The sequence below is a fragment of the Papaver somniferum genome, unplaced genomic scaffold (assembly GCF_003573695.1).
Source record: "Papaver somniferum cultivar HN1 unplaced genomic scaffold, ASM357369v1 unplaced-scaffold_107, whole genome shotgun sequence".
NCBI lineage: Eukaryota > Viridiplantae > Streptophyta > Magnoliopsida > Ranunculales > Papaveraceae > Papaver > Papaver somniferum.
Genome location: NW_020619603.1, coordinates 9,248,172 through 9,259,369, shown reverse-complemented (window position 1 = coordinate 9,259,369; position 11,198 = coordinate 9,248,172). Strand labels below are relative to the sequence as shown.

The 11,198-nt window shown below is 38.5% G+C and overlaps 1 protein-coding gene across 1 annotated transcript; it reads right to left on the bottom strand.

The window, feature by feature from the left end:
- Positions 1–4,675: 4,675 nt before the first annotated feature.
- Positions 4,676–6,780, bottom strand: LOC113328355 (norreticuline-7-O-methyltransferase). Its single transcript, XM_026575469.1, has 2 exons — positions 5,924–6,780; positions 4,676–5,184 (listed from the first exon to the last, which is right to left on the bottom strand). Exons 1-2 carry the CDS (start codon positions 6,698–6,700, stop codon positions 4,888–4,890), a joined length of 1,074 nt encoding a protein of 357 aa, XP_026431254.1. The 5' UTR covers positions 6,701–6,780; the 3' UTR covers positions 4,676–4,887.
- Positions 6,781–11,198: the final 4,418 nt, after the last annotated feature.

Sequence of the window (11,198 nt, the reverse complement as noted above, 5' to 3'; positions counted from 1 at the left end):
GGCGTGAACACAGCAGGAAAGTATATGACCATGGTAGTGAGAGTCAGAAGCCCAAGAAATGGGGTGGCACTTCAACGAATTGCTGGTCTGTTGTAATGTGTGAGAAACAAATTGTATAAATTTCAATTAGTAAAATTTTACACGAAACAGTGACGTACTTACTTTTACTGGTAATGTAAAGTAGAGATTATTTAGTGACCTGATCTTTCTGTGTTTGGATTGGATCAACATAAGCATATGATATTTTTGTTGAAAAATATTAGAGCAGAATGGAATTTTAAGTTCCTGTTGTCTTCTCCCGAACTTGAGTTTCGAGAACCATCTTGGGGTCTTTGTTTCTTTTATGTATAGGCTTGCCTTTCTTGCAGATTATGCAGCAGCATAAATCTCCAGCAATTTGATGTTTTAATATTCTAATGTTGTTTGATATTTTGTCCAGTTCTTTGTAACTTGTATATATATCCTATCTCTAAGTGAAAGGTCACGTGACATAGAAAAACCTTAAAAATTCCTCGTATACGGTGTAAAAAAACGAATGCAACAAAGGAGGCAGTGTACTGCAATAAAGAGATACATGGTACTGCGAAAAAGATACATGATACTGCAAAAAAGAGTGATGATGCAGCAAAGGATCAGCAAGGATATGAATAGACATTTGGCAGATACCAACAACAACAACAACACGGGAACTATTGCAAAACCTGAACAAGAAATGGATGTGTATGTCTTTTCTTTGTTAAAAAAGAACAGAAACCTGGGATGGAGTTCGAGATAAGCTGGGATTACATTATCCTGATCAGATACTCTAGATTTGACTGGAAAAGGTCCTGTAGACACGAATGCTAGCTGCAGCAAACGCTACGAGTAGAAATGGAAAATGAAGTATAGCTTCATCAACAGCTAAGAAAATATAGAACCCATGTGTGTGTTTAAGAAAATGAACTTGTAAATGGTGATGCTCCCCCAAGAGAATGCCTTATTAAAATACCTTGATGTTTCAAGATTTAGCGATGGATGTAGCCATCAGCAGTGTCCGCCTATAACAGTAAAAAAACAATGTGTTTGTATGCAATCTACAAATTTAAAATACTTCGTTATGAATATTTACCTTTACTTGAAGTAAGCAAAATGCCGCAAGTAGGACTCGCAGAGGAGTATTAGTTTTCCTAGCTTGAATTGGGTTAGCATTAATTCATCTAACATGATAAGTTGTTCAATGCAGTGAACCTTAGATGGACAAATGCTAACCAAGTTCAGCTGGGAGGGCATTCTCTCTTTCTGTCTCTCTCTCTCTCTACCTCTGTAGCAATAGAGAGTTGAGCACCAATTAATGCAAAACCGAAATGAATTTAAAAGAACCTAAACTGATCTATTGTGAGAGATATTATAAATTTACTGGTGACAAAGGTTTCGTATTTTAAAACCGTGTTAACATGAAAAAAAATACACTATATGCCGCCACATACTTGAGAAGCCTCCCTGGTGTTGCTTCAATGCTTGTGCTTAAGAGATAAACATTGGAGCACACTTCCTACTTCACAACTCCCTAGTCTCATCAACTAGACCAATCTATCATGTCTGCAGTCTTCTAAAAAAGACATATAATGTCACTAAAATATTTAGATTTCCATAACAAAATTAAAGTTTCAATAGAAGCGATGCCGCAACTTACCAAAAACCCGGTTTAAAAACACAGTCTACACACCATGAAAATTACAGCAAACAAAAGTCATAAAGAGAATAAGGCAAGTTGACAACATACACATTTCAAAAGAGTCTTGACAAAGGCATAGCATACACATTTAAATAGCAAAAGAGGGTAAAAACAGAGATTCTTGAAGCATTCAAGCAAGTCCTAATTGCCAAAAAAAAAAAAATGCATTTCTTACGCCATAAACAAAACAGTATAGCCATGGTTTTTTTTTTTATAACGTTGAAAAAGAGTTGCACAAACACAGATTGTTACCAAAAGTCAATCTGGTATGGTAATACAAATCAGTGGTTTGGATTCTTTGAGCTGCAAGGGTTGGAAGAAGATTTCAATACAAAATCCATGAAAAGAATTTCAATTTTCGGCAAATAGTGGAGTTTCAAATACAGAGTTCAGTGTGACATTTTCTCAAACACTTCATAGGTAGTTGCCAAATTTAATACAAGACTAGACTTAAGTGGGACAACGAAACTTATGCAATTGCAAAACATTTTTAATCTTCGCAAGCTCATTTACAACATTCAAAATTATAAGCAGTTCAAAACGTAAGAGTTAGCACAGGAAAAATTAATGGGGTTCAAACCAAGTTTAACATTGGACAAACATTACATGGGTACTTTAAAAAGATATATGGGAAAAAATCAGAGGTATAGTAGACAAAACACCCAAATATTTACTTATAAATTTGAACGAATGGAGTTAGGATGCACTGTGGAGTTGTTCATTACCAAAATAATTGAAATAAGGAAAAATATTAACAACAGCGACATAAAGAGAGAAAAACCCCTACCTCAAATGCAAGCAAACCCTGATAAACCCGAGCTAGATTTTATAAGAGGGAGGCAGTATAATAAGAGGGAGAATGGGGTGGTGGTGGTGGTGGTCGGGCGTATAATGAGCAGGAGAACGGGGTGATGGCGGTGGTGGTCGACTGCATTGCCGAGGGAGGGAAGAGTGACAAAAGAAGGGAAAAATGAAGAAGTGAATTTGTGGACTTTTGGCATACGAGACAGAGGTGTAAGAGAGGTGTAGGTATGAAAAGAGAAATGGGTTGATGACCACACGGTGAGGTCCAGAACTCAGGTTCAAAGGTGTGGACCATCACGAACCTACATGGTGCCCATTTGTCATCTATGGTCCAGATTCTAGGTTTGGTAGTCCGGACTTTTCTGAACCTAGATGACGTCTATGTGGCAACCCATAATTTGGAGATTTATAAAGTCCGGGACTTTGATAAGAAAGGTCCAAACCATTCTGACCTAATTTTATAATAGAACCTAATTCTAATTATAGGACTTTTAATAATTTATAAAGGTCCAGTAGGGGTCTGGACCTTCCTGACTAAAATTGAAAAAAACATATATTCTTTATTTTTATTTTTATTTTTTCTGAAAAAATAATACTTTGCCAATTGATTAACTGATACTAAAGGTCACATCTAAATGTATTACAGATTAAAATAATACTTTGCCACATCAAACCCAATAAAATAATACTCATATTTATTAAAATATGTACTGTTTATTATTTTGTCATTTCTCATTAATATTAAAATATCCCATTAATCATATATTCTTTATGCCAATCTTCTTTAATCACGATCTCTTGTACTACCAATTAATCTTCACATAACTCTACAACCACAACCAGGTCCCATACATCATCGATAACAAAAAAATAATAAAATAGTAAAGGTCCACTGATTTTGGGGATATCAACATCATAAAAATAATTGTTATAGGTAATATTGATACACAAACCTATATTTGTGTATTAACTTAATTATCCGATATTTTTGGAAGGTAAACCCAAAAAAGGCTTATTTTTAATAATACCCCCTCTTGCTACTTGATCAGGTAGTTAACAGCTCTTTGACAGCCGATCATACATGGATGGTACAGTTAGGGGATGAAGTGTATGTTCTCTAATTCCACGCCATCAAAGAAAAAATGTTATTTTACTACTAAGTTTAGAATTACTTTGTGTGTCTCTGCTTCTTCTCCTGCAATAAAATGTTACTCCTCTGAAGAAAATCATCTTCCCGACCGAATTTTGAATCCTATATATATTTCTGATTGACAATCAGAAGATCTTCAAATCTTCTAAATTAATAAAGTCATAATGTGCAAAAATCTTATAAATTACAGGAGTAGTTTAGATTATTGTGATGATTATAAAGAATGGATCTCTAAATTTCTATGAATTTATTCAACCCAGATTCTCTCTTTACTTTTTTTTTACGATCTTTAAACTAGAAATTATAACTACGAATTAATTGACCTAGGTTTAATAATTAATATAATCTCTCAACTCCATTTTAATTCACGAAAGAATAGTAAATATCCCATGTATAGAAAACAATTGACCAACATACAATAGAAGGTTTGGAAGGGGAAGATAATCTTTCTAGTGCATTATCTGATTTCATGGATTAAACACCCTTCAGATTAAGGAGAAAGATATATTGTCAAACATTTCCACTTCAAATTGATCAAGGAACCATCTATATTTAGGGTATGGAAAAACCCAAAAGAAGAAAGTGAAGAGACTTATACTATTTGAAGAAGAAAGGATTTTGCATATATGCGATTCATAGAGTTTTTCGTGATGCTGTGTATTGAACTAGAGAGAGAAAATGGTAGAGTAGAACCGGTTACGTATGACGTGGTTGAAGGGAAAAGACACGTTTTCCGGTCACTGTGGATGCCACGTATGATCAGCTGTCAAAGAACCGTTACTTTACTGTTCATATAGCAATTTCGTATCGATTTATCATATTTAAGTTATTAATATTTATCTTACAACAGGCATACGTGACACCAAAAACTAAAATCTTTGCTCAGCTGGAAATAGACCAGAGCAAGAAGATGAAAGAAACTAAGACTTTTTCTTTTTTATGTTTAGAGGAGAGGGGGAGAATTAGGAACACACAAATTTAATCTCAAAATTTTACATGTCAAATCATTTAAATAAAGCTTTTAATTAAACCTTACAAACTTTATTACTAGTAAATTGTAAATTTCCAAACATAATACATCAGATTTTTGGAAGCCATGAAATTACTTGAAGATACAACAGTTTCCAATAATGGGATCGAACACCTTTGTTAGTGTCTAAAGCTAACAAAGTCTCGCCCTCCAAATAGGCTAAACCCGATTCCCCAACATATATTATCATCAATAAACCTCAATTATAGATTGAGCTGCGAAACCTACTGACATTTGAGTAAATTTGCAACTAGCAAAACCTGCTGCATCAAAAAGCTTTTCCCATTCTTTTTCGGTTCTCTCTTTACCTCCATTGTTAACCATCATATCTATATCAGATGTGAGTCTAAGTTTTGAATATGGATGAAACGAATCCTCGTCCAATACCATTTCAACCATAATAAGTTTCCCTCCCGCTGATACTACATCTTTGCATCGCTTTAGAATTTGAATGCATTCATCATCGTTCCAATCGTGAAGGATGTTCTGAAATGTTTTACATGAGGAAGAAGTTAAAATCATATGCGCGCACACACAATGACCAACTTAGCTGGAGAATATCCCAGTTTGCTAGGGAAAGAACCTCGTACTTTAGGTCGGCAATTCAAATTTTCATACAGACTGCGTTAAATTAAAAAAAGGCTTCTCTTAAAATATAACTTATTCATTTCTTAACAATAACCCAATTTAAAATAAGGTTTATGTTAACCAAACCGACCTTTATATTCATTCCACATTGTGATATGTTCATATCATTTAGTAATCAGGATGAAATCAGAGTGAAATAATAGAGGAGAAGAGACGAATTATCAAATTAGAAGCAAGACGAATCATAGAATCAGATACGAAGCCATTGATCTAGGATATCACCATTTTCATAGATAACCTTTACATTCTTACACAACAATATATACAGGCAGACTCATAACCACCCGTAGTAGCTACCTAAAAACCACTCTAACTGCCTGGTATAAAGAGGTACATATCACATTGCCTGCATAATTATTATTTTATTGTCCAAAATAATAAGATAATTACTAAATCCCCGAATGAAACAAACGGTTAATTATCTAAAAGAATATTTACAATTAATTTGAGGTATGATTAAAAAATGAGTTAATAGGACATTAAGGCTTGTTTAGTTTCTCATTTTAACTTAAACCTTTCGGTTATGGTTATAGTTAATAAATGTGTGGGCTAAAATAATAAAAGCAAAAATAATTACCTTCATAAATATGGCATCAGCACTTGGAATAGACTTGAACATGTCTCCCGATACTTTTGTAATAGTTGGAATTTCAGGTGAATCAGCTATAACATGAGGAAGATCAAAGAGTGTGCACTTAATATTGGGGAACGCTTTCGAAATTGCTCTGAGTGCAGTACCAGTACCACCACCAACATCAACTAATGTTTTAATTTCATCACCGAAAACACTTTTGCATTCATTAACCAAATGCGAAGTAACTAATCCACTATCAAAAGCCATTGCTCCATTGGAAATTTGATTCATTTCAGGATTTTCACTCATATAAACCGAAATGCTCTTTCCTAACGCTGTCTCAAAAATGTTACATTCACCAGTTAAACTGTCTTTTAGAATATGCCACGGAGCAAACATATCTTCATCAATTATTCCTAAAACTGAAGGAACCATTGATTGTTGAGACCCTCTTATTAGGTATTTCGCCGGTGGAGCTAACCAGTACTTCTCTGTTACTTGAACGGTTCCACCATTAAGCGTGGAGATAACTTCCTTGTTGAAAAGTTTCTGGTGAACTAAGTAACGCATAACTCGGTACAAACGGTCGATATTAACCGGTTGATCAATTGGAAGCTTAGCAGCTAATTCCAATATAGACATTGGTGTTCCATGGTTATGAATAGTTTCAGCAATCTCACATTGAACTGCACATTTGAGAAGTAATGATTCCGAAAAACCATAAATTTGTTTCCAGATTATTGCTTGATTTTCTTGATCAATCTGGCTAACTACTTCCATTTTTGTCTCTGGGACTTTCTTATTCTCTCTGAACTAAAAGTTTAGTTGTTGTTGTTGATGATGAGTAAGACATGTTTCTGGAGTATGTTTTATAGACACAAAATTCTTTGCCACGGCAACAGAAAAAGCGTGGGCTTTCCTTTTAAATCATTAATCTTTTATTATACTGTATCTGTATGTGTTATTTGTGAAGATAATAGCAAACTGCCCACGAGCATCCCGTGAGCATCAAACATACAACACACTGTATGTGCATTAATATAGTATCTGGTACCCAATTCCTTAGAGAAAGGCCAGTCATAATTCCTGCTATGGTAAAAGCTTTTTATCTTCTCTCTGGCCAAGCCATCAGCTTTTTCATTGTTAGTGAGGTCTACTGAGCATAAGAGAGAATTAATCTGCTTTTGCTCAATCATTTCACTGTTTCCCATGACCTTACTATTGGAGTGTGGTCGACAAACAGTCGGAGGCATATTGTGTGTCACAACCATTGCTGAAAAATGAAACTGTCGGTGTGGGTTTGATTCAATTCTTCCACTGGAAATGACAAGAAGAAAAAAAGAGAGTTGCGAACAAGGAAACTGCAGTGGCATAAAACCACACACCACATCCAACGAAGTAGAAGATGATTTAACACAAAGTGAAGATACACAACAAATGTAGACATAAAGATATACGTGGTTCGGTATGATTACTTACGTCCACGGGGTGAAAGGATGAATGTTATTATTTCTTTTCTTTGATTACAAGGTGTTCTCTCCTTCTCAAATGGTGTAACTCTCAATCTCTCAAATGTAGTGTCTTGTTTCTCTCTCTTTCAACCTGCCTCTCTCTCGACCTGCCCTTATATTTATAGGCCAAGGTCGACATACAACAGAATTACAATGTTGGTCACATTACATCAATTTAGTTGTTCCCTATCGGACCTTCACTGCTCGCCCGACTTTCTGGTTTGACCGATAGTTCTTCACCCGAGGCCGAGTCTTAATCGTCTGATTAACACGATGTCGCCCTTCTTTCTTCTCGTTCCTTTGTTTGACCATCTTCCTTCGTCTGACCGAGTGCTTTCTGATTGTTCGCCCGACCTGTCAGAGGATAAGGGTCACGTCACATCCGACAACTATTGGGCCATCACGTCCGACCCACGTGATACCTCGCTCTTTGCGCCGTTTGGTTCTATCTTGTGCTTCGCCGCTCTTTGTTTTTTGGTGTATCACAGCTTAGGATCTCGCCACCTAGCCCTGTAGATTTTCTACACCTACATATATGCCCCTTCTTTCGCTCGTGTGCTTGGCACGAGGGAAAGAAAATCGTTCCATCTTCTCACGTTCTTGAGCATGCCGAGAATTCCTTCATGCAGTTCCCCACTAAACATCCCATTATGACTTGTAACCGCTGTTGTCGGTCAAGACACTTCATCCTATAAATATCTCCCTTTATGTTCTCTTTCCTCTATTCGCCATTTTCAGAGAAACCAAGCGTTGTTCTTTCTTCTTCTTCACCTTCCTTCCTTGCCGACGCCATTAACTCCGGTGACCCTTTTATCTTCTCAGTCTTCATTTTTGTTGTTTCTGTTGGTGAGGTTTACGACAGTCGTGGTTGGTTCTCCTTTTTACTTCTCTCTCCATCAAAGTTCATATCTCTCTGTTCGCTTTCTGCCATGGCTACCTCTTCTCCGTCAATGACTGAAAAAAGGTGCGTGAGTGATACCTTCTCCGAGGGCGATGTTGTTTCTCTTGATTCCTTATTTTGGCTTGAGAATCCTTCCCATCACGATTATCGTTCTATAAATTCCCTTTTTCCTGATGATTCTCCCTCTTTTTCATGTAGGTATGATAAGAGAGTATCCAAAGAGTTGTCTGATGATGAGTTTATTGAACAGTTGAAGGAAGAATTCGGTCTTCAAAACTATGAAGTGACCCTAGTCTCGGGCCAAACGGGTGTGTTGAAGAAGACCGATGTTAATAACCATGAGCAGTCGTCCGAGGCGGTCATCGTCACTTGTGGGAAGTTGGAACTTGGCCTTTGCTTTCCTTTATATAACCCTGCCAGCCCTTTCTACTATGAGGTATTGTCGCAGCTTCGTCCATATCGGGCCTTGACTCAATGGAATGGCAACACTTTCCGTCTGATGAATGAGTGGAGAGACCGAGGCGAAGGTCGCGGATCTACGGCCGATTGGTCGACCTATAAGCCTGGAGACGCTCCCGATTACACTTCTTCCAATTTTATCGTGAACTACCAGAGCGGGACAGCTACCAATGGAGACCTTGCTGGTTTTGCTGATATCCCTCACCGTCAGAAATCTATGCCCGAGGGTGTTGACAGATTGATGCTAGATGTTGATCCCCTTGGTAAAGGTTCCTACAAGCGTTCTCGCCACACCAATGACTCATACTGGGACCGAGTTCCACTTCTTGTTCGTGGCCAAGTTTCGCATGGTAGTTTTCCTCCTCCTCAATTTCCTGCATAGCCTTATCCATTCTGGGTGATTAACGATGATAAGGTATGTTTCTTTCTTTCCACTTTCTTTGATTCATGTTGTATCGTCTTGGGGTACTGATTACTTTCTTGTCGTAGGTTAAGCCTCAGGGCGAGTCTACCAAATCGGCTTCTATTTCCAAGAAGAGGAGTGCTGGCACAAGGGTCGAGGAGGATCAGGGGAAGGTAACAAACATATAGCTTTTATTCTAAGTACATGTACTTGCCCCTGTTTTTTTCCTTCACATGTTCTGACACTGAACCTTGTGCAGAAATTCCCTCGACGCGAGGATGAAGATGTTAGAGGGTCCGATACTCGTGGTAGTCAAAGTTTAGTTCCAAGGCGTAATCCTTCTTGGGGGAAGGTGGCGGCAAAGGGCGTGGTGTTGAAAATATCGGACGTTGTGATCGATATCCCCGATCAAGATGATGAGGACGATATATTCGGGGACGAGCAACTTTTTGATGAGGATGCTGGTGGTCAGAAGGAAGGGGAGGTTCCCGTGGAAACTGCTATTGTGACTCCTATCGTACAGCATGGAGATCAGGGGCCGACCCAAACGTCGCTTCAAAAGCTTCCCCAGAAGGATGTTGGGTCTCCCTCGGGTGTTCAGACATCCTTTACCATATCGGGCCCTATGTGTGATTCTCTTGGCGCATTACACTCGGAGGAGTTCGACTCCTCTACTGATGAGAAGATGATTGCTTCCGTGCCCCTGTATCATGACATTGCGTCGGTCTTTGATAATCTGGTAAGTGGTTTGTTTGAACTCTTCCTTTTGATGTTATCGGGCCTTACTAATCTCGTCTTGGGATGGAATTTGTAGGCGTTGAATCGGTCGAGGTTGGAGGCTGCATTCCTCCGACAAGAGATTAGGAAGTTGGAGGCTTCTCTTCAGCAGGAGAAGGAACGATCTCGTGATCTGGAGATCAAACTCGCTGATGCGCAAGGTATATTGTTTACATAGTTGTGTTGATTGAGTTCTTCATACCAATGTCCTGAGTCAATTATTGTTCTTCTAGCTGAAATATCTAGTATAGATCTAGACGCTTCTTCGGAGTATAGGCTTATGAAGAGAAAATAGGATATCGAGAAGGATCTTGTGGAGAATATTCGACAACGAATTTCCAATAAGGATAGGAAGATAGACCGACAGGAGGCCGAGATCCAGCAACTTCAAAAGGAATTGGACAGATATCGCTTGTTTGAGTATGTCCCCAAGGAGATAGATAACTTACGGGCTCGCTTGGGCATGTTTTAAAGACTTGCTGGTGATAAAATGTTACTAGCCGATAATCTGGAGAGTCAAAATGGTTCCCTTAGGCTTCAAAATTGAGATCTTCATGAAGATCGACGACGAATTTTGAGGGAAAAAGTTGTGTCGAACAGTCCAACCGAGATCTTCTTGAAAGGACCAAGGGTTTCGATAAGCTGTCCAACGACCTAGAGTGGACTCAAGCCCAATTATCGATGCTACAATTGTCCTATAATCGTCAGAGGGCCGAGTGGAGCGATCACAAGAAATATTGCCCTTCGAATGAATTCAATGAACAATACTATAATGAGTTAACTTTGAAGCTTTCTAAGGCCGAGGATGATTTGTCCGTGGAGTCGTTAGAATCTGTGTTGTCAACCTTATCATGTCTCTAGAGTGCATGCTGGGGTGGCCTTAAGACCGAGTTAATTTGTTGTTTTTACTCCGTGTTCTGCTATATTCCCTGTTTAACATGCTTATAATGTTTTGTTGCAGCCGAGCAGGGTCGTGCTAAAGATCTGGAGCGAGATGTGCACAACCTCGGGCAAGAGGTAGAGTAGTGAAAGAAGGCTGAAGGCGAGACGAAGGTTAAGCTCCAAGCCGCCGAGTCGAGGTCCGAGCAGCTTTCTCAGCAGATTGTGGACGAGGGAAACTCTCATCAGAGCGAGCTTGCTGAGGCGATCAAGGCCGGTGTAAACGAGTACATCGCGCAAAAGCGACGCGAGGTTGCTCAGAGGAAGGGAGGGGTCGGTGTTGTTCCA